This window comes from Diorhabda carinulata, chromosome 6 (genome assembly GCF_026250575.1).
Source record: "Diorhabda carinulata isolate Delta chromosome 6, icDioCari1.1, whole genome shotgun sequence".
NCBI classification, from domain to species: Eukaryota; Metazoa; Arthropoda; class Insecta; order Coleoptera; family Chrysomelidae; genus Diorhabda; species Diorhabda carinulata.
The window spans coordinates 10007501-10031719 of record NC_079465.1 but is presented as its reverse complement, the minus strand read 5'-3'; the positions used below and the strand labels follow the sequence as shown (position 1 = coordinate 10031719).

Sequence of the window (24219 nt, the reverse complement as noted above, 5' to 3'; positions counted from 1 at the left end):
TTATAATTAAGCAATTTCAATTTTTGTGGGTCTGATATACACCTACCAACTTTATTTTCAATTTCAACCTATAATCAAAATTTTTGTCTTACTGATCCCATTGTAATCATTAATATCCATTTTGATTTGTTTGTGGTTCCAGGACGCTATAAGAATCTTTTAGTTGGATTGGAAAATAAAGACGACAATGATCTACTCTGGCTGAGTATAGTAGATTTAACAGAACAAATGTTCTTATGAAAAATAGAAGATTTAAGGTTTACTCTGTATAGGCATTGGTGTGTTGAGAGTAGTTCAAAATATTCCTTGTCCCCAGCTGTCAAAATGAAGTTTTGGTCACTGAAAGGAGACAAAAAGTTGCACTAGTTGTTAGCAAATATGAGGTAAGGTCTATAATAATTAAAATGATTGGACATTGACCATTTTTAATTTATTAAAATTACTCTTTTGTATTGATATCAATATTATATATTTCAGATTTCCATTAATTCAGAGTAAACAATTGTTTCATACTACCCACTTCATATTGAGTAGTACCACATCAAATTGAAAAGAATTTCGACCGTCACTAGAAAAACTCTCAGAAAAGTAAATAATTGTAAGTCCCCTTACTTGTAATACTTGGATCATCAGTATGTATAATACGTTTTTCCCTGAAAAATTATTTATAATAATTAATAATGGGCTGGTGTCAGTTTTTATATCGAGTGTCTCAGCCACAGTCGGCATTAACAACTCAAGAATTTCCTTGGCTTTACCATTTTTGCCCACGATACAAACTTTTTGAAGGAAAGTGTTGCTATGTACTTACTATTTATAAACGCGAAGGAATCCAACATTAGGCAGTACAGTTAGGAAAACGTTACCGACTCTCAAATATTTACGAAAATGTATTAACTAACATAACATTGAGTTAATAGAAATAAAAAGTAATATTTGGCTTGAGTAAAGTATATTTTGATATATTTCGGACTTACCAAAATGATTAATAATAAACTTTATAACAAATGAGAAAAACCCGACATAAGTATGTGTAAAATGCGAATGCAATGCAATCACTATTGTGTTTGGCTTCTATACAGTGTGTTAAAGAGATAAATATAAACATTACAACAATTAAAAATTGGATGCCAAAACGGCTTTTTCATTACAATTAGTTGGAAACTAAAAAAAAGTTTCATACTTAATAAATGTTTATTAATGCGACCAATGTGCTTGAATCACCTTGAAAAATTTGAGTAAGTCAGGTTTGTATGTTGTTGTTTTAAATTTATGCCATGATTCCAAGTTCTCATCAATAAGACGACTTCTCAGTTCACTCTTGATAATATTTATGCTTGAAAAAGTTTGTTCGCATGTATATGTAGAACCGAAAAGAGAAAAACAGTAAACGCGAGTTCTTTCAGCTGATCGTAAATACAATTTCAAGCGTTGAAAATGATTATGTTTTCGTTCTCTAGGCCGTATCTCTTCTTCACCGATATTTCCATTTCAACACAAAGATATTTGAACTTAAAGCACTATATCTCCTTGTTTTTTAAATTTAGCAATTTCAATAAAATAATTGTTTTAAAATGTGTATGTGTTTATCAATAGAGAAATTGTTTTCTTGGTGATGCTTAAGCAGGTTCGGAAAGTGAAACAATGTTTTCTTCTAAAAATCCCAAGCACTAATGGATAATTTGTTTTCAAATATTATTAATTTTTCTAAAGTCTAAATAAACATTCTGAATTCTCAATAAAAAATTAAATTTCCTTTTCATAGATGAGATGAAATAAAAGTTTTGGATCGATCCACTGAGGGTCTGTTAGTTCTGGATAGTGAACGTCCTTCTCAAGAAATCCTTCAATTCCCAGAATAGGAACGCGAAATGTTTTAAATCGTTCCCTTGATAACCTATCTACCTTGTTTTGAAGCAGAAGATCGGCGTACTAACTTTCCATTTCAAATAAAAATTCTTGGAATTGGTCATGATTACTTTCTACTACTATTCAGATGTGGAGGAACTTATAAAAATGATGAATAATTCTCCTAAAATAAAAGGCAATGACGCTGTTATTGATCCAACTTGGATTGATGACAATATACTACAATCAAGATATCTTGGTGTGAACGACTAATTATCCGGTGAATATGAAGAAGCAACTCAGCCTTAAACAGTTATTGAAGCTATGTCTTCTCCATTAGATTCTATAAAATCGAACTAATTATAATGTAAAATAGTGGAGCGATTCCAGGTCTAAACCAGGTAGTAAAACTGTATCGAGTTCACCAATTGTAACCAAAAATGGTAAATCCGGTAAAGACGATCTTTTTGAAAAATAAAGTATTAAAGCGAAAAACCTTGGGTAAAAACATCACTTCAATACTTCCAGACTAGTCACTTTGAAAAATAATCTACGTATACCAATATTTAGACATATACGGTCGGAAAACTTATTACCCAAATAGTTAAATATAAACATTACAACAACAAAAAATTGGATGCCAAAACTGCTTGTTCACTAAACTTTTATTACAATTAGTTGTAAACTGAATGAAACTTAGTTGCAGAAAAGTAAAATACTTAACACTATTCAGTCAGAGATTAAGAGCATTTTAGGTACCATCGTTTCCCATTCCAATAAGATTGATACTCCAGGTTGTTTTAAGCGACCACAAAATTGACTTGAGGTGTAGTTGTAGTTCAAAATCAAATTTTACATAAATATATGTGGAATGATTCGTTATAATTAATAATAAACAATTATGACAAAACCTGTCATACATAAATTCTGATCAAAAGCAGGTACATATATCTTAATCTAGTTTTTCTAAAATATTTGTTTGTTTTTGTGTGTTTACACAGCTCATTTCACGAACATTTAAAAACACCATAAATTCTCACAATATTTCACCTATAAGATATATTACGATTTTAGACTAAATGTCATTAGGGAAGTTGTTTGTCTAAATAGGGGTTGGCCATGATAAATGTCAAGGAAGTAACTGGATACACTGGCGTTGTAGATTTATGAAAAAAAAATCATTTGATCCAGGACCGTAACAGATATTAAGCATTTTATTATGAGAAGTGATAAACAATTGTAATATAAAACAATTTTATGAGAACCAAAACAAATATTTTACAACGTAATACTTCAATACTTTTGTTCTAATTTTATTATATCATTTAACATAAATTACATTTTATTTGAAAGGATAAAATATATGAGATAAATACGAACTAGAATCTTGAAGGATACAAGTGGTGTACTAAAATGGGTTGATATGTAACAAACATATCTACAAGTGGTTGAAGAGATATTTTGTGAAAAGTCATCTAGTGTTTATATTTTTATTTGAAAACATAAATTATATCATAGTTATATTTATGTGTGTAGGTAATTATTTTGTATATATGAATACCTCAATGATTTTGGCTTTCAAAAAATATAAGATTCATATTAAAACTAAATTAATTGGGAATTGTAGGAACGGCGGTTTTAATAAAAGCGATTTTATTTGTGACATATCTGACAGGTACACACGCGCAAAAGGCACCATTAATAAAGGAAGACATTAACTTTGATAAAATGGGCTTTATTGTTTTCCTATATAAAAGTTTATAATACATAATCAAATTTCTCATGTTTTATTTTTTTTATTTGTAAATGTATATGTCCAAATTCAAAAGATGTCGGTTTCGATATGCGAACAGTATTCTGTTTTCAAAGGAATATCGTGTCAAATAACCCTATTGTTCATAACTACCAACACTTTATAAAAAAGACAACATTTCAGGTTAGTTATGTGTCGGATGCGACAATTTTCCGATAACACTATTTTTAAAATTAACTTAATTGAAAGTAAAAGCAAAAAGAGTCGGCTTCAATAAAATTGCCATTATTCTGATAATTAACTATTTTTCGAGAGTCTATTGAAAATCTTCAATAAATATCAAGACGTATTTTGTATGAACTTTATGTGAAATAAATTCTAGAAGATTACATAAATGACCCATATTAGCTATTTGAATTTTTTTTATATTTTATTAAAACTATACAATTATCTTCAAATGAGGAAAATATCTTTGTGGATAACTAATTTGTCCTTAAACGCTGAAGATCATTTTTAATTATCACCTTTATGACTCGTCGTTTTCCTTTTCCATCAGGGAGGGAAAAAGAAAATTGCAAATTGGCAAGGAAAATGCGGCTTAACTGTTATTTCTACGACGATGGGGCAACATTAAAGCAACCAAGCAATTGAAATTGACTGACATGGCGAATCGTTCGTAAAATTACCTAGTGGTGTAATACAATGTTGCAAAACCTCAATAAATCATAAATGATATTTTAATGAGTTCCAATTATTTGCCTTGCCTTTTTTAGAACTGCGAAAAAAGTTTTAGAAAATATAATTTATTACTGGCCGGCAGTTCGGATTATCCGAAAATTAGGATAAACGGGGTTCGAATTAACAGTGTATTTATCAATAACTCTACCAAAACTATTCAATGTAATTTTGTTCTAATATTTGTACATGTTCTATATTTAATATTAGGGCTTTTCCTTGCTTGTTTTCAGGTATGGGAACAGGTGGAAATTGCTGGAGAATAGGTTGGATTCTCACAGATTTATAATTCAAAATCTCTTTCTTTGCGTAAAGGCCATTTTTTAATATTTTTTGTTCAAACAATGCAGTTGAATCACGTAGCGATAGCATTGGGCAAGGTAATTGATGAACAAAACACCGTTATGTTAGTCATAACGTTGCCAGCTATTTGTACGAGGCTCAGGTTCTTCTGCATTTTCAATAGTTTTAACAAAAGAAGTTACAATAAAGAAGTAAAATATATTCTGAATTATTGAGATAATGCGTTATTTCAATAGTATAGTTAATTCGCCGCTCATTAATATCAATAATTTATCCAGAGCTTCACCGAAAAAACGTAACTATAAAAGAGGTTTTCCAAAACGTCAGTTTATTTTCCACTTAAACAAATTCATGGCATTTATTGGTGTTTTTATTTGAAAATTCTCTTTTCAGCTATAAAGTTTCGTGGCAGGGTGACGTTTAGATTAAGCAAAACAGCCAGAACAGTTCTGATAACAATGAACCAGTTGGATCAGTAATATGGTGACACAATTTCGATGTAGTCCTCGAATCCTTTTCATACTAAACATACTTTGATGCATTAAGTGGACTTATTTTTGTTGCTTATATTCTATTGATTAAAAAAGCTCATTTTAGACACAATATTAAAAATTAAAAAACTATTTTCTACGTAAAAATTATATTTTTTGCACAAATACATATTATTTTCATATTATACAATTATACTAGATACACAATGTATCTCACTCATGTGCGACTGTCAAAAATGTTGTGAATTTTAGTTATCATTTCAAATATTCTCGGCTGTTATTAAACTTAAATTCAATTCCTTGTAAACAAATAAACAAAACGTTATAACAAATTATTTCCAAAAGATTTATTAATAATCACTGGTAAACACTGTTTTGGTCACGCGAACTTTGTGATTATTTTGTTTTGATGTACCATCATTCAAAAAAAAATTATTTTGTTTCAGTAACAACCAGTTTTTTTGTGACAGCTATATATTTTTTTCTGACCTCATTTACGTGTTTTTGTTTGAATAACTTGATATAGGTGACTGTATAATGATTGCATTTAACCAAGTTACGTTTGTTATATTGTAAATATGTCGAGAAAGTATTCTAATAACCCAGACAGTTTTTGTTATGTATATGGAGAATTAACTTTTACATCTCAGCGTCAAAAATTTACTCCATTAATTGATGAGTGCTATTTGGACTATTTTCGTTTTCCTGTGCGCCACCAAGTTAAATCCTGGGTTTCACATATATGTTGTGTGCATGAAACTCCTATTAGGTTGGACTAAAAAAGAATCTAGACATTTGCTTAGAATTTACTTTCTCCGAGTACGAAAATGCAGATGATTTAGTCTATTGTAGTAACATTGCCAGTCATTGATGAAAGTTCATTGACTCCTCAAAAACTAGCTTGAAAGCAGAGTACAACGGAAACAAGTGTCCTTTAGGATCACTGATATTAAGTTACGAGAACATGGAGTTCCTTATTGAAACAATTAAATACAAATAAAATGTTCAGAAAATTTCTGAATATTTTAAAGTCATTGCGCTTTTACTTGGAATACAGCCTGGTTACACAAAATATTGCTCTTCATTTGCGAATGGAACAGCATAAACAGAGTCACTACACTAATAAAGTATGGCCCAGGCCAGAAGAATGTTAAAAATGATCCTTTAGTGAATCATGAAGACATACTTCCATCACCATTGCATATAAAGCTCGGCCCGATGAAAAATTTTGTAAAAGCTATGCCTTAAATGGCAGTGGATACTTATACCTGACATTTCCCAATGGCAAATATTAATGAGGGAATATTTATTGGTTCACAAATTGCGGAAATAATAAATGATACAAACTTTGAACGAAAGCTGAATGATCTGGAAAAAGTCGCCTGGAAATGTTTTATAAAAGTCTAAAATTTCCTAGGAATCCACAATGCGAAAAATTATAAAGACTCAATCAATGAACTTATGATTTCATACAAAGCTTTGGAATCTAATATGTCTCTAAAAATATATATCCTGTACTTTCATTTGGATTTCTTCCCCGACAATTTGAGTACTGTCAGTGACGAACAAGGCGAAGATTTCATCATCACATTTCCTCAATAAAAAAGCGTTATCAAAGGAAAAAAAGTCCAGGAATGCTAGCAGATTACTATTTATTGTACATTAAGGAATATCTTTCCTAAGTGTTTGGTTCGGTTTGGTGGCCATAGTACATTCAAAATTTGGTAAAAGTTAAATTTTGTTGACCAGTATTATATGTAAACGCAAAGTGAAGCCAGCAAAGTTGGTTTTCGTTTACATAAACATTCAGCTTATAGTTTAATCAACGAGTAGAAGGTAAATATCGATTTAGACTAGTGAAAATTAATGAAAACGATTTTCTTTTACGATTAAGAATGATTTATTCATGATAAGAATTTATTTCTGTATTAAAAAAGAAAATCTGATAAATATAATAAAATTTTCACCAATTTATTTATAATGAAACTTTTACAGTTGCCGCTTAAAAAAAAGTTACTTACTACATATTATCATTATTTTCTTCTATAAAGACAAAAATTTGAGTTCGTCACTGTAAATATTTTTTCCTAGTTTATGCCATATGTTAAACGTTTTGTTTCTTACTATACATATATACGTTAGTGCTATTTGTTTCGAAAGGAATGTATATCATATTGGATAGTTTCTACATCATTTACTTGACACACTACCTACATGATTACAAGTTATACGACTTTGGGTGGCATTCCAAAAAATTAAGACACTTCTCAGAAATTCATTGTGTTACTAATTTGTTTCGATGGAGACATTATTATAAATGTACTTTTAAACGAGTTTCGAAAATTTTCATTACGCAAATAGTTTTTATGAAAATTTCATTTTTATTTTTAACTTTACTACAATTTATAAAAGCAATTTACTCACTCGTTGTCGGTACTTTTGCAATTTTTCCACTGAGCAACTTGGAATTGTTTCTCATGCGCATAGAGGTGGAGCCAATTGATACAATGCCCAACCCCAAAAATAAACACTGCTCGACGAGAAGATCAAACTGTAAGCATACATTATGAAGCGAATATTCAGATAAAAAAACTATACAGGTTACGTTATAGTTTTTATGGTGAAATAATGCGAAATAATATTTTCTTACATTCTTAGAAATGAGTCATGCACGGGAAATTACAGGTTTATAGAAAATAGTGAAGTTAGAAAAGATTTTATAGAATTCTTGCGTGTCTTGGCAAACTTGAAATTTGAAAAACGTCCTGTAACATCTGGAATAGTCCTGGAATTTAACCCTTAATCCTAGACGTATATCTTGTTGGGATTTACAGTTTGTCTTGTTATAGTATATATTCATATTTTCTTTTTTAAGATTTATTTAATAATGTTTAACCATGCATTTATCAACCAAAAAATTATTTTTTTGGAATATAGGTTGTTACAGTTCTTAATTGTTGAATAGAAGTTAGTTGGGTGAGCAAAAGAAATGAAAAAGTTGTTTTGTCAAATCAATTTTGTAGTTATTTTTTTTATTTTTTGTATTGTTACGTGAAGGAAAGTCTTTTAAAAATGATTTACAAAAAATGCTGAGCATGATTATGTAGTAATAATCGCTTATAATTTGCATTGTTATAATAATTTGCGAAAAACCAGGCGTTTTCGAAAACGCCTAGCGTTTCAAGTGACTAAGATAACCGAACGACTCGAGAGAGCCGATCGGCTTCTTGCCTGAATTAGCCAGGCGTTTTCGAAAACTCCTGGGATACTAGGCAAGTAGAGAAACAGTCATCTCGCAGCCTTGGTTTCCCTACTCGCCTGAAACGCTAGGCGTTTTCGAAAACGCCTGGTTTTCAAATACGCCTACGATATATTTATACTTTCAATTAATGCATTATTCATGAATGTACAGCTAATTCCACAATGGTTTTCAAGAATACTTTCATAAATGTGATAAAGTATTTTACATGATTAGTATTTTCATCTTATTTCAATAACATCTTTTAAAATAGATTGATAATATAATTATTTTAGAATAATAAATCCTAATTGTGAAGGGATCAAAATTAGAACGGATATTAAAAAACACCATGGAAAGGTTTCTATTTCTTAAACTTAGTGAACCAAAATTTTTTTTCACAAAAAGACAGTTAAAGTTAGCTTTAGGTAGATCATCTTAGACTTTTGAAAATTAGGTATTTAATGGTTTTTTATCTGTATAAAATGCTAAAACACAATAACTATAGCTAGATGCTTTCTCATTCTGATATCACTGTACTTCCATAATTATAAAAATATCAATAGTACCTCCTACCTTTCCAGGTTGATGTTATAGTTATTTGCTTGATCTTGTGGGTTAAATCAAGCCTATTTTAATATTGAGGAAATGGGAAATTAAATTAGCTCCAACTGAACATGAATTTTAATATGTAAAAATTGATAACATTGCTAGTTAATTAATCGATGTCATTTATTGTGATTCTAAATCAAAAATATTCATAAATTCAATATATGTAATTGTAATTAACGGCCTCTCATAATTGAGGATTTTTTTCAATTGAAATGTATCTACTGATAAAATAATTAAATTAAAAGTACTTGGAATTCATTAGTTTGGAAGGGACTTTAAAGTCAAATTCTATCCTGGAAATGTTATGGAATTGTTTTGTAATTTTTTTTTTGAAAAACCAGTAAACACGTTAAGTTGGTGTTAGTTAATTGAGGAGTATTATGTGGATGAAAGAAGTCAATTGAATAATTCCACGTTTTTTTCCAGAAGTCGTTGTAAAACAGTTGAATAATTAGAACACAAAAAGTTTGGGGACTGATTTCACGGTTCTACAAACCTCAAACCTATGTTTTATAAGAGCCTACGTTCAATCACGGATATGCTAAAGAAAGTTGTGAGTAATAACTACATATTTGGAAGAATAGGAGTTTCTCTGTTGGAGGATAAACTGCGTTCAAAGTAACGTAAAAGTTTCTAATATATAATAGAAAAAGAATTCTAGTAGAAGAAAAAAGCACAATTAGAAAATGATGATCAATCGAAAGAGAACAATCATTATGAATTTTCGAAATAAATCATCCTAATAACGAATTATATGGCCGTAATAAAAGAACTATTACAAGAGATCGTTGAGAAATATCCACTGAGGAAGTAGACCATGCCATGGACAAGACGGGATCTCCAGACAAAAACTAAATTTACTGTTCTCATCCTCAAATGCCGAAAATACCATTCAAAGCCTCACTCTAAATCACTCATCAGCTTTTTGGTTGAATTCCTAGAACGTTTAATCGAAGAATTTGTGACTTCTGTACCGAGCCGATAATTCCATATGTTCAATTAGGATAAGGTTGGACTGCTAAAACTTTGTAAGCTTTATAGCCAACGAAGGGGGTTAATATAGCCGCATCTCTGCCCGCTCACTTCAATGTGTTTCCTTTCAGCATACACGCACCCTCGTGAAACAATCTCATTCAAGAAACATCTTAACTCAAGCCTTGAAAATGAAAATAATCATATATCAGAAGCATCGAAATTAAACCAAATCCCACCTCAAATATTCCAAGCCGAATAAAAAAAATAAAAATCTAAAACCAACTAACACATATCTATCTATATATAATGTATATTATGTAACCAGTGTAGAGAGTTTTGGGAAATATGCTATGCATAGCAGTTCTAATTAATTCATTAGCAACGTCGGATTAAGAAGTAGTTAGGACTGGGGATAAAATCGACCCGGGGCCTACTTCAAAATCAGTTCGAAATCTTTTAAATGTAATGTAAATTATGAGTAAAAATAATTTCAAATTTTATTTCATAAACTATATAAAGTTTTTATTTAATAAACTTCTTTCTCGATTTAGTTGTGGCAAAATTTTCAATTATCTCAGTTTGAAAAGAGGAATAAATTGCTAAAATACACAAAATAATTCAAGTTGAAGATCATTCGAATATATTTCTACTAGAGATTTTACTCGCACGTCTAATTCATCATTTACATTTTGAATGCATGGAATACAGAATTTATTATTATTTAGAACATAAAATTATTATATAGAATAAAAAATAGGGTGTTGATTTAATTACACTAATTCATTCATTTCGCTTAAATTTCCAAACAAAGCAATTCAAAAATGCAACTTTTGCTTTAGATCCAATATTGCTTCTAGAATAAATAATCAAATTAGTAATTTTGTGGGGCCCCACTTGGTCGGGGCCTGGTACATCAGCCCCCGCTAAACCATTCCTAAATCCGACGCTGATGACAAGTACTAATTGTGTTTATAGAAGCAATTTGAATGTAATGCAACATCTATTAACACTATAATTTAGATTCAAAATTCCCCGGATAATTCCAGGAAAATAAAACAACAAATTTGAAGAAAATATACAACTTTATTACATAATTTATGGTGTAAATAAATATCTTCTTTAATAAGTACACTTTAAAATATTTGGCATTAAAATTTGGTACGCTTTACAGTATTAAAATAATTTGTGTCTTACTCTAAATTCTAATCACTAAAAATTAACACAGAGTTCCAGTACAATTTTGATAGTTTATCATTACACGTAAAAATAATCTACATTATTGCAATAAATACATTTTCCGTGTATAACGGACTAGTTCTACATGAACAATTGGTACATTTTTTATTTTCATCTATTAAAACTGAAAAATGCGATTCTTTGACCATTGTCAACAAAAAACACACAAATCAAACTATCAATAACTCAAATTTTAGATTGCCGTGTCGCTGTTTAATATCTAATAGTTAAAAATTATAATTAAATATACATTCATAAATTTTTGTGCATACTTTTTTGTTTCTATAGTACTAGAGTTATGTTTTTCTTCAAGTTACAGTTCTTCTTAAAAGTAATTTACGTAGTGAGGGTCAATCCTCACCGACATACGGACGATCAAAGATAGTGAATAGCGAATTGTGTTATCTTCAAGTTAGACGATACAATGCTGCTGACAAGGGCACTGTCACTACTACAAGTTTGGTTGATTATGTTAACCAAGTGACCAAAGAGTCCCAAAGATTTGCGATTAAAGAATTGTCATTAGAATTTCTATAAATTCCACTGACTTTCCTGTTTAAATGTAACCACAGAACTATGATACCGAAAATTTTTAACCGTATGTCCATTGGATCAAAAATGTTGAATGAGAGCCACAAACTAAAGTGAACTGTGTTTATCATACGATATGATAACGATAGAAATAGTTCATTGAAGATTATGGTTTCTGAAGATGAGACTCGAGTCTCTCTATCAACAAAACAAAAATAAAACAAATGAAGTCTACTGTGAGACCTAACGTCCGAAACGAAGAGGTATGCTTTCATCTGGCGACATGGTTCTCATTACAATATGAAAGAGCTTTTCCAAAAGTTCACATGACCACCCACCTGATCCTAATCTAACACACACTGACCATCACCTTTTTCAAGAAATAAAGATGAGATTGACCACAAGCTGTAAAGATTTATCTTAGTTCACTGGTGGCAGATTATGCAGAGGTTATGAAAATATTTCATAGTTACTGTAGTAAGTAAAACAAAATAATCTCGTTACATCTTCTATTTACGACCCACAGGAAAAAATAGCCTTCTTAATATTCAACAAGTAAAATCTAAATAAACCGTCATATCTCCTAGATGGAATAAATCACGTTTCATAGATTCTCAATATTCTTGTTCATCATTTTCTATATTTATGTTGAGACTCTTGAACAATAATAGTTTCAGATATTTCCCTCAATCATAATATTTATTTTATATTAAGCGATTCGTAAAATATGTTTTAAATAAACGATTAGATTCGGTAGCAACAGATGGAGCTCCTGCTATGGTCGGGCGATATCGGGAATGATAAGACATCTTAGGATAATTATACCAGAGGTAATTGCAATTTACTGTGTTATCCACCAACAACATCTAGTAGCGAAAAATTTTAGTGATAGATTGCACCAATCGCTTCAAATTGTGAGTAATGCAGTTAACAAAATAAGAAGCAATGTAAAGCAATAATTGTGTGATGAAAATGACTTCCAACGATTGCTGTTACATATCGAAGCACTCTGGTTTTCGAAAGGTGCATATTCATCTAGATTTTATTTACTTTTTGACTTATATTGGTCTGCATCATTCTAAAATCAGATTCAAAGATATTCTGTCGATGGAAATACCACTATCATAAATTTATACGATAAAATGGAAGTAGAGAATGTGATATTACCAGAAAAGCTACTCGAGATTAGCGCTAATGTAGAGCTTAAAGTGACATTTAAAAGAAGGTATCAAAAATTTTGGCTGCAGGTAGAAATACCCGAAAAATATCTTGGACTGTTGAGGATTGTGCAAAAGCTCTGATCACGTTTCACTCGTCATATCTTGTCGAGAAAATTTTCAGTGCCGTTACAAATTTATAAACACAAAAAGAAGCAGATTGCTCAAGACAAATATTGACAATTTGCTGTCAATCAGTACAGTATGTTAAAATTAACATTGTAGAATTTATATTATGTTATAAGTGTTCAATTTTGATTATATTACGACTGTTACTACAATAATAATTAATACTGTAATAATTTATATATTTGAATAAATATCTACCACATAAGAAAATATACTATATTTCTTTTTACCACTCCAATGGAAAGTTTTCTAACTAAAATTTGCGAGAATTGATTGGTTCTGGTGCTGTGAGTCACTGTAGATTAGAAAAATGGAAAGTTGGATAAAGTCAGTTTTTTGATTGACCAACTTTGCTTTTTTGTTATTCACTCATAGCACCACCGAATAAAATTTAACTTAAAATTTTCTTAATTGATTTTATTACCAAATTTCAACATTTTTTCTCGAAAACTGTTAATTTGTCGTTAAAACTCAGCCTTAACGCAAGTTTCCGTACATAGATTTAATATTCACATTTTTTCGAGATTTGAAAATTGGTAGTAATGTAGCTGCAAGGGGGTACTGGATCCCGCAAAATTTTGAAAGTGGTCTATGAAACGTTTGAGAACCAATGGGTTAAAACGTTTAAATCAAAAAAAGTTGTAAGTTAAAATGGAAGTTAAGATATTTCGAAGTCTTTCACTATTGAGTGGAAAATGATCAACTATTCTATTGTGAATGTTGGTAATTTATACAAAAATAATTATTCAAATAAATTATAATTAATAATTTAAAACCCTAAATTGATCACTTTGTGACTAGCGATCTTTTCAATGATCAAAAATAGCATTTTAACATATAAGTGTTAGTGGAAAAAATTAAGTTCTTTTCTTGTTTTGTGAAGTGAAACAATTGATATAAATTTCAAAGACTAATTAATGATATATGTGCCGTTATGCCTTATGCAACTTTTCTTGTAAAACCATAAATTATAGAGATTTCTCATGAAATACTATAGCAAGTGATTTTCACCATTAAGATAATTTTATATAGACTAAAAGAAATGCCGACGGGTCAAGAGATGTATCAAAATGTACAAAACAATAGTATTAATCAAAAAGTCCCGACTTCTGACAGACAGAAGACTGGATCTTCTGCCATGACAATAACATTGTTACGTTGTTACTCGCTTGACCTTACCCTATATGACTTTCTCTTATTTTTCTCGCATGAAATGAAGAATGAAAGTACACCGATTCTGCAACATTGAATAGGTCAAGGAAAAACGAGGAAAAAGCTGTCCGCAATTTATACAGATGAGTACAACAAACTGTTGAAGCACCGGTGAAATCAATGTATTAGTGTTAATGGAGAGTATTCTAAAAATGATAATGTTGCTTTGTGAAAAATTTGGAAGCGATTTTTTTAATTTCGGAGATTTTTGGGTTCTCAGAATACAATATGATGGAATTTATGGCTTTCGCGTGTGATAGAGCCTATATTTTCAAACGAAACTGATTTTTCATTTCCAACATATTGTATTTCGTTGAAAGCAACTTCTGTTTTACCTCCACCACTTCAATAAATAATAATAATTTATAAGGAAAAAGTGTGTGTGTGTGTGTGTTTGTGTGTAAATTATGGGATACATTTTTTATTATTGTTACGATCTTTAACGAATATTTTACATGCCTCAAAATTTTTAGCATGTTTCTTGGCCACTATCATAACAAGTCAAGTTTGAATTTGTGTGCTACGGTATATTTCATATGTCTAGTTACTCAAATAATGAATTTATTTTATTTGTTTTTTCTATACTATTTATATTGTGTATAAATAATATTCGAAAGATTTTTTTCTGCCTAACAATCAATGATATTTCGAATTTATGACTAAAATAATAAATAAATCATCTCGGTGTAAAATCGTACCCGTTTTGATGCAGCCCCGTGGTTCTAAAAGATCCGTTACCGTAGAAACTAGTACTTGGAAAATTACCATAAATCGTTCTACCAAATTTCGGCGTCCTCATGGCGTTTTCGTTACTATATACAGGATTATAGTTATGTAACATATTATGAGAATGGTACATTGGTCCGTAATTACAGATATCAGTAGAGTAAGGTTGTCCTATTGTACCAAGTCCGCTCGTTAATAAATTTGATTGTATCAATGGTTGAACAGATGACTGGGTGGTACTTTGATATCGATTTTGGAAAATCATCGAAGGATGGGATTGGCGACTGTTGTCTGATGGTTGAAGGATTTGGTCTTGAGTATCATCATCTGTAACAAAAATAGCTTTTCAAAATTCTTGAAAAAATTAATACCAGCTTAAGTTATAGGATTCAAATTTAGCATAATAAAAGTTTGTCGTAAGCTTAAAAGAAAACGGCAGATGAGGCCGGGTAAATTCCATTGTGTAACTTGAAGTTAAAAAAATATACGAAAGCGGCACTTCTAATGGAAGAAAATCTTTTCTCCAAATACTTAAACCTCAGTACACGATGTATTCGAAATAAAATTTCCCCTCCATAATATGTCGAGTTATATTGAGATACCAAAACAGACTATACATTCTATTGAGAATTGTAGCCGCTCAAAATTGAGCTCTTTTGACCATGTATTTTTGTGGGTGGTCAGCTCACATTTTACCCTATTTAATTACAGTTTATCACATATTTTGCAGCTTCGACTATTGTTCTTCATTTTTCTCTGTCCTGCATCTGTTTATCCAGACACGTACTCCCAGATTTTCCATATCTTGCACAATCTGATCTTCCAATCTATTTTTTGGTCTACCAGGCAATCTTTTCTCGCTCGGTCTCCATTCTGTGATTTTCCTTGTGCCCTGCCTTTTTTCCATTCTTTTAATGTGCCTGTACCATTGTATTCTTGTTTTCTAATATATTCTTAATTTCACAGTTCATTAGTCTTCTATAGTCATTATTTCCAACTTTTATTAGACCATGAATTTTCTTAATTATTCTTCTCTCATATATCCTTAGTTGTTCTTTGTCTATATGTGCTACCCTCATTGTTTCAGCGGAGTATGTAACTACTGGTCTTATCGCAGTCTTGTAGACTATCAATTTGGTTGCTAGGCTGATTCTTCTGCTCTGCATTATAGTTTTGTACTTATTATATGCCCGATATCCCATATGGATTCTTTGTCTTGTCTCATTCTTTGTGTCATTTTTGTTGCTTATCATTGTTCCTAAGTACTTAAAGGTGTCGACTACTTCGAAGATGAGGTCATTTATCTTCAATGTTTCCTGTTTGCGAATTTCCTTCCTTCTTTCAATTTCCATATATTTTTTCTATTTCTATTTATTTTCAATCCACTTTTTCCTGCCTCTCTTACAATTTTCTCTAATTTTGTAGTATATGTATATATGTATTTTGTATACGGTATTAAGCAAACGAATACCTCTATAATTACTACATATGCTGGAATTTCCTCCCTTCAGTATTAGCATAATCAATCCAATAGACCACTCTCTTGGCATTGCTTCTGTTTTCCATAATCTTTCTGTGATCTTGATCTTGTACCTTAGTTTATCTCCTCCATATTTTATAAGTTCATGCACTATTTCGTCTGGTCTTCCTGTTTTCTTGTGTTTCAATTTGTCTATGATGTCATTATATTCTGCTTCCGTCGGCTTTTCTTCATTCTCTAATATGGTACCATTGTCACTTATATCATCTTCTTTGTATTCACTCTCTTCTTACATTAATAATTCTTTGAAATACTGACTCCATTCTCTTGTTGATGTAATTTTACATTATTTTTATTGTCATTTTCTAAGTTGTCCATACTATCATTTAGCCATTTTATTCTCTTTGTCTTTTTAACTTGGTGCTCTCTTTTCTTATTTTTCTATATATATTATAATCCTCTTGTTTTATAGTTCTTAGCCATTTCAACCTAGCTTCTGTTTTTTTCAATTAATTTTCTCAATCTCTTCCCATTGCTCATCAATAGTATCTTTTTCTTTACACTTTTGTAGTTGCTTTTCTATTTTTTTTTTCGTATTCTTCCTCCCTCGTTTTCATTTTCTGCACATTCCATTTTCCGCTTTTTATCGCCTTGTTCACTATATTTACCATTTTTAATTTAATTTTTATTATTACTAAGTGATGATCAGTCTCAATACCTGTTCCTCTGTATGATCTTACATCTTGTATCATTTTTGATCTCCTTTTTGATATTAATACGTGATCTATTTGGTTTCTCTTGGTACTACCTGGTATCATCCACGTAATTTTATGTTCTGTCTTATGTTGAAAGCTAGTGCTTCTAATATACATGTTGAATTCCTCGACTAGACTGCATATTCGCCCTCCATTATTGTTAGCTGTTTCGTGTAGGGTGTGTTTTCCTGCCACTCTTCTTAAGTAGTCTTCTTTTCCTATTTTTGCATTCATATCTCCAATAACTAATAATTAATGTATCATGTCCTCGCATACCTTAATCAGGTTTTCATAGAATTCATCTTCGTCTTCATATTTTGCTTCTTCTGTTATGCGTAAATATTAATTATTATTGTGTTTGCTATACTATTTTTTATTCTTAGCTTTGATATTCTCCCACTTATAACTTCAAATTCTAGAACATTTCTTTCCATTATTTTGCTGATCATAAAACCTGAGCTTGTTTATCTTCCCCGCCATAAAATAGAGTATATTTCTCCTTATTTATTTGTCCTTTTTCCTTTCATCGTATTTCTTGGAGTGTCTATGTCTATGTCTATTTTGTATTCCAAAATTTCTTTTGCAATTTCTTCCATTTTTCCAATTACCAGCATTGTCCTGATATTCCATGATGCCATTCTCACTACACCCTTCCATTTGTTTTTCTTGTTTTTACCTTTAGCCATTATCCATTCCATTGCGTTGTCGACTTCCGATATATCAATGCTCTTTTTATTAATTACTAGTTTTTTGACTTCTTCTTTTTATTCCCCTTTCCATTTTCTGGGTAAATATCGCTGCTTGCACGTTTCTTGTCGTCATTTCTTCTTCTTCTTCTCTGGCTAATTTCACCTTAGGTAACAACTTTTTCCTTTCTATTTGCACTTTCTTTGAGTAGTCTTCATTAATCCATATATTGGTGCCTTACAGTTTTTTAGCTGGGTTCATAATTTCTAATTTTTTGTTCCATTTTTTTATTTTAAATGCTCCTATTCTGTAGTATTCTACTAAATCAGCTTCCAGGTCGACTTCTACCTCTATTTTCCCCATTATGAATTGGATCTTTTCTTTTATTTTTTGTTGACTTTCATTTTCCCCATCTTCCTTGAATTATTATATTATTGCGCCTCATTTATTTGTATACATTTTCCAGTCCTTTTTATTGTTCGGCTATTATTTGATTAAGCTTTTGATTTTCTTGTTTTAATTCATCTATAATATATGCATTTCTGTCTATTTTTTCTTCCATGCTCTTGAGACTACCTTTTATCTGTAAGCACATTCCTTTTATTATTTCCATATCGTCCTTTTCATTTTTATTAATCAATTTGTTTTATTTTGTTTAACGCACCCTAACGAGTTCCACGTCCCATTCAGTTTCGCTAGGCACCTACTCAATTCAGCCCCCAACACTTACCCGGGCTGGTAAAACTTGTCTGGCTACGTTATTGTGGATTAATTTTGCTATTCTATTTGGATTTAGTCCGGGTATGTATTTTTATCAGTTTGGATTTCTATTTATATTAGTTTTTAACGATATTTGTTTCGCTTTTTTGTTGATCAATAGTTGGATTATCGGTATTAATAATCCTGATATGTTTTATATCTAGTTTTTTCTTCTATTAATGTTTCGGAATTACTCACCAGCAATATATGATAACTTACACTTACACAAGATATTTCTGAGATTTCTGGTAATTATAGATTATTACTTTATTCTCAATTTTATTTTATCACTCCCATGATTCAACTGTATACTTCTCACATTTAGCATTGAGCTCAATGTAAGAGTGTAAAACTTTTTCATCCCTCCAACGCGCAGAGTTCTCAAAAAAGTGAATTCTGAAGTTTTCTATGCAGCCTCATATTTCAAATTCATTTCTTTCTAAGAAAACTTCTTATATTGTTGTGAAAGATATTTCGCAATATTTCAGGGTAATTTTGTCACCATTCTTTCTCGATATATGTGGCGACCACACCATATGCCCTCTCATTTAAAAATACATAATAGAGTTACATTTTTACCTAAAAAAATTCCTCGATAAAACAATAATCCTTCGATCCCTGGAAATTCCAAGTTACCTTTCTTCTGGGACCCTGGCAAGATGTTTTGAATCGAAGAGGAGCTCATTCTCTATAGGCTATATATTTGTATATATTTTAGTGTACATTGTTTAGTTGATGTATATTTAAGTTTAAGAAGTTATCAAACTTTGATTATTGTGCTACCTTATCTCCATCCTCGACCCTAAAAATAGCGCCAATAAACGGCGATCTAGCTGGCCATTCTATGAAACCTATAAGGTGAAAATGGACAATGTACAGGAAATTAAAGAAAATAGAATAGATAGAAATGCCTAGGTTTTTCACGCTCAACTAGCTGTCTGTGAGTATTGATCCTCTAAGTACTCGTATATACCGAAATGAATGTTACCTAACTATGGGAATAAATTAAAATCATCTATTGAATTTATTCCAAATTACGGACTTTTTTGTTTTCGAGAAAAATGGAAAACATCACAGACCCATTTTTTAAAATTTACTGAAAAACATTGAATAAAAATCCTTGCTCATGTGTTATATTATATTGGTTTTGTATTTGTTTTTTTCCACAATTATATTGTTTTTATTTTTATGTACATACATATCTTTCATTGCTGTTTTCATTTATATTTGTAATTTGTAACATTTTTATTCAATTCGTCGTATTATTATTTTTGTAGATATATTATTGCTTTGATTATGACACGAATGCAAAAAATCGGGTTAGCTAAACGTTGAACATACACATTTTATCGCGAATTATGTTGTGATGTCTCTATTAAGGAATATTATTTTCTAGAGAAGGTAGTGCTACAGGCCGAAACTCTAGAAGCAGCGTAGCTGCGCAGAGATTAAAACGTTCGAGAACTATACGCTTCACAGTCACGTGAGGGAATGAAATTCTCCTCGATTCAAAACTTCTCGCCTGGCTCATGTAAGTGTATTGGTTTTTCCTAAAATCTGTACCTACAAGGTATATAGGAGAGGATTAAATTAATTGCATGATATTAGGACAATAAGGAGATTATAAAAATAAGGTGAATTGGAATTCTCAAAAGAAAGTACCTTCGAATTACCGTGTTCGAAGGATTATTGTTATTTTATAGTTGTTCAGAGAAATGTGTAACTGTATTATGTATTTTTAAATTCGAGTGCACATGTTGTAGTTACCACAGGATTTACTTTAATACGATAATCTAGTTAATAGTTTTTATTGTTAAGTAATTAATGCAATTTGGCATTTAATTTATTGTAGCTTTTTGTTTTATCGGAGAGTAAGAATCAAAATTGAAAAAATTGTCCTTCTATTTAAATTAAATCTAATTTATAATCATCGAAACTTCAAACTACTTTTATTTTAGAAATCAACGGGCCGATACGTCGATGTTTGTTTATAATGTCAAATTAAAAGGAACACATGTATTGGCCCACTAAAAGCATTTTATTGGTTTCAAAGTTTACACAACTAGAATTTATGATTGGAAACATTTAATAAAACTTTTGAATTTTCTGTCAGAAATGAGTGAATCGTCCTTTTGTGACTGTTGTTTAACATTTTGTGGGCTATATGATTAATTTATGAACTAGCGAGCAGCCATGTGTTGGTGAAATTATAAACAAAATCAACTTTAACTACTACCAGGCTTCAGTACCTCGGTAAACTGTTTACAAAATCTTTAAAGTGAAACCCTTTGCCGTTTTATGACTCGGCATTTGTAAACAATGCGTAATTGTGTTTAGTTTTCTGATGTTGGTTATAAGTACTGTGTAAATAAATTTTTGAAATTGCTACTGCATTAAATCTTTAAAAACTACTCAGATATTTTTAGGTGAAGAAGTGTATCTGTCGTTTTTGATTCACGATACGTAGAATTTCAATTTGATATTTTGTTGATGGAAAATTCAGTAAAATTCTATTAACACAGAAACTTTGGAACTGATAAAACTAAAACAAATTGAATTCCTACAGAATTTTTTCAATCAATTTGAGTACAAAAAATTAATAAAAACACAGAATGTCGAAAACATGTTTGATATTTTTCTTCATTTTTAACAAAATATATTTTTGATATTTGGATGCTATTTTGGACTTTTTCAAATTATTAGAATCATATTATGAATTTACAATTATTCTCATGTTCGGTACAATTACGTATTTGTTTGATTAAATGTATTAAATATTAATGATGTATTACAGATGTATTAAAGAATAAATGAGATTAAGCTAGAAAGCACGCATACATCTCTAAAGACGAAGATTTAAAATTAAAAATTACTGCAACGTACAAATTCTAGGTTAATACACAGAGTGCTCCATAAATATTAATGAAAACTTCAAGGTTAGGTAAGAGACATTAGAAGCATTCAAATTTGCATAGCAGTCCGTGATCGGGAAAGTATTGGGAAAGAAGTATGAATTCGAGAAATGAAAACACAAGATTAAGGCCACTCAAGAGATTTGAAGAGATGTGTTGTGATAAATTATACTTGAAAATATTCCCAAATAGTACATAACTATGAGGTCAATTTAAGATTTGATTAAGTCATAAAGGACAAAATACATTTTAACGTCACATAATACGCATTATAAAACGGTAACTAACAACAAATTGATGATAGCCAATCGACTAGCTTCGAGTCTAAGAAGGTATAGATTGTAGTTAATAAAAAGGCACCAGACAAGTTTCGACAAATTAAACCCACAAGTTCTCAAAGGGTTCACAAAATAAATGCACTATCTCCACCTAGGGAAGGTGTGAATGAATAAAATACGTATAACTTTAATGATTCGGATTAAAAGTCTCTTTTCTGCATCTACTTAAAAGAAGTAAAATAAGGTTGAAAGTCCAAAATCTGAAACTTTACAAAATGGATTTTAAAAAACTAAATTATACTGAACGCCCTAACAACTATAAATCCTTTAATTCTTAATAGAACTCTCATACATCCAACCATATACTGAATACTCTTTAAGGCTATCCTAGTTTTACGAAGACTCGCCCAAAAGTGTCATTTTTAAGGCATCATAAAAACTGGTTGAATCACTGAAGATAACCTCTCTCATGGTTTATACCTTACCAACAGAAGTCAGCTTGTCAAGGTTGATACAACGATGTCATCTTGTAAGCCAATAGAATGTGAAGTGCCCCAAGGCTCAGTACTAGGCCCTATTTTATTTCTTCTGTTTATAAACGATATCGCCTATCTAGACATCAATGGTAGAATATGTTTACTTGCCTTCTCTGTCTCAATGTTTCTAAAAACAAAGTTTTTACTAGAAAAACTAGAAACAAACCATTGACGTCGTTGAATCTGCAAAATTTTAGTTGTTTTGAACAATTCCTGAACTGAACTTATCCACCTCCTTAACGCTCTATTATCTATGAGTCGCATCTCAGATATGCCCTACCCTTTTAGGGTACGTGTGTTGCCTCTCAATTTGAGCGAATCTTCAAACTACAAAAGAGAAATGTTAGATATTCACTCGGACTTAGCAGCAAGGCTCACATTAGGGACTTCTTTAAGAGATTAAAAATTCTGACTCTTCTTCCCTTATTCATCTTTGCCTATTTCGTAAGCACGCTTCTCCAATTTCAGGAAGATCGTTGAACGGCTATCCACTTAGGAACCCGAAGCACAACCTTTACCTTTAGTTAATGGCTCATTTACAATGCAACAAAAATGCACAATCACTTGCCAATTGAAATTAAATCGATATAATCTTTTCCCACATCCCGCAATAATTTGAGGGCACATTTAATGGAAAGTGCCTTCTACTCTGTAAACAACTTCTATTCTAATTATAATATTTAAGTTTGGACATGCTGCATATGTGGTCTATAGCGGCATGAAATTATGATAATATGTACCACCTGATCACTATATACTTGTTTTGTCATGTTTCCCTCCAATGCAATTAACAAGTTCGACCCCGTTAAAACAAATTTGTGTAGAGATCATAATTATACCTCCTCATAATTTGTGGATTCCTTAGAATGGCCGTTGAATCAACGACTTCAATGGATTTATCCATATTTGTCCCCGTCTACTGTCTGGAAACGAGGCGTATCTATAAGATCGCATTTCCCTATTATTACTCCAATAGTACTCTCTTTGAAAGTAACCTGTTAAATTTTAAAGTAGAATTACAAATCTTTCCTTGGAACTCAATAAGCCGGTGTTTTAAATTGGAATTAGAAATATTTCCTTGAAGCCGATTAAGCATCCTTTGGGAGACATTTAGTTGATTTGCGGTTTCCGTCTGTATAGTTTTCGTCAGCTTATTCTTCTCATTCCTGGATTTTGAAGTAGACTTAGAAATATTTTCTTGGAGCCGATTAAGCATCCTTTGGGAGACATTTTGTTGCTTTGCAGCTTCCGTCTGTATAGAGCTTTCGTCAACTTATTATTCTTATTCCTAGATTTTAAATTGGAATTAGAAATATTTCCTTGGAGCCGATTAAGCATCCTTTGGAAGACATTTAGTTGATTTACGTTTTCCGTCTTTATAGAGCTTTCGTCAGCTTATTCTTCTTCTTCCTGGATTTCAAATTAGACTTAGAAATATTTTCTTGGGGCCGATTAAGCATCCTTAGGGAGACATTTAATTGATTTGAATTGCCTTTCGTCAGCACTATTAAAATTAACCAAACTTGTTAAGCCGTTCAATATTTTTATACAAATTAACATAAGTAACTCTGAGTTCAGACTGCTGGCACACAAAACAATATTAAAATAAAACTCTAATTTAAAATAAAAGCTACACTGCCATGTTCTTACCTTTATTTGTTAGGTGATTGGGAGTAGATCTGGAAGTTGCCCTATTTCTAGGTGACTGGGCAGGTTGAGTGACTACTTCCGAACTGAAATAAAGTTATAAGAATTAACTTTCATAATTATAGTAATGAATTTTTATATCGAGAGCTCGAAGAATCT

General features: G+C 30.9%; 1 protein-coding gene across 2 annotated transcripts in view; it reads right to left on the bottom strand.

Annotated features, from left to right (window-relative positions):
- Positions 1 to 11018: 11018 nt before the first annotated feature.
- Positions 11019 to 24219, bottom strand: part of LOC130895407 (T-box transcription factor TBX1-like) — a 60100-nt gene continuing 46899 nt past the window's right edge. For both annotated transcript variants that reach the window (XM_057802656.1, XM_057802657.1), the window contains exons 8-9: positions 24064 to 24146; positions 11019 to 15333 (exon numbers count right to left, since the gene is read on the bottom strand). In XM_057802656.1, coding sequence (XP_057658639.1) covers positions 14957 to 15333; positions 24064 to 24146 — 460 coding nt within the window. In that variant the 3' untranslated portion in view covers positions 11019 to 14956. The remainder of the gene's footprint in view (positions 15334 to 24063; positions 24147 to 24219) is intronic.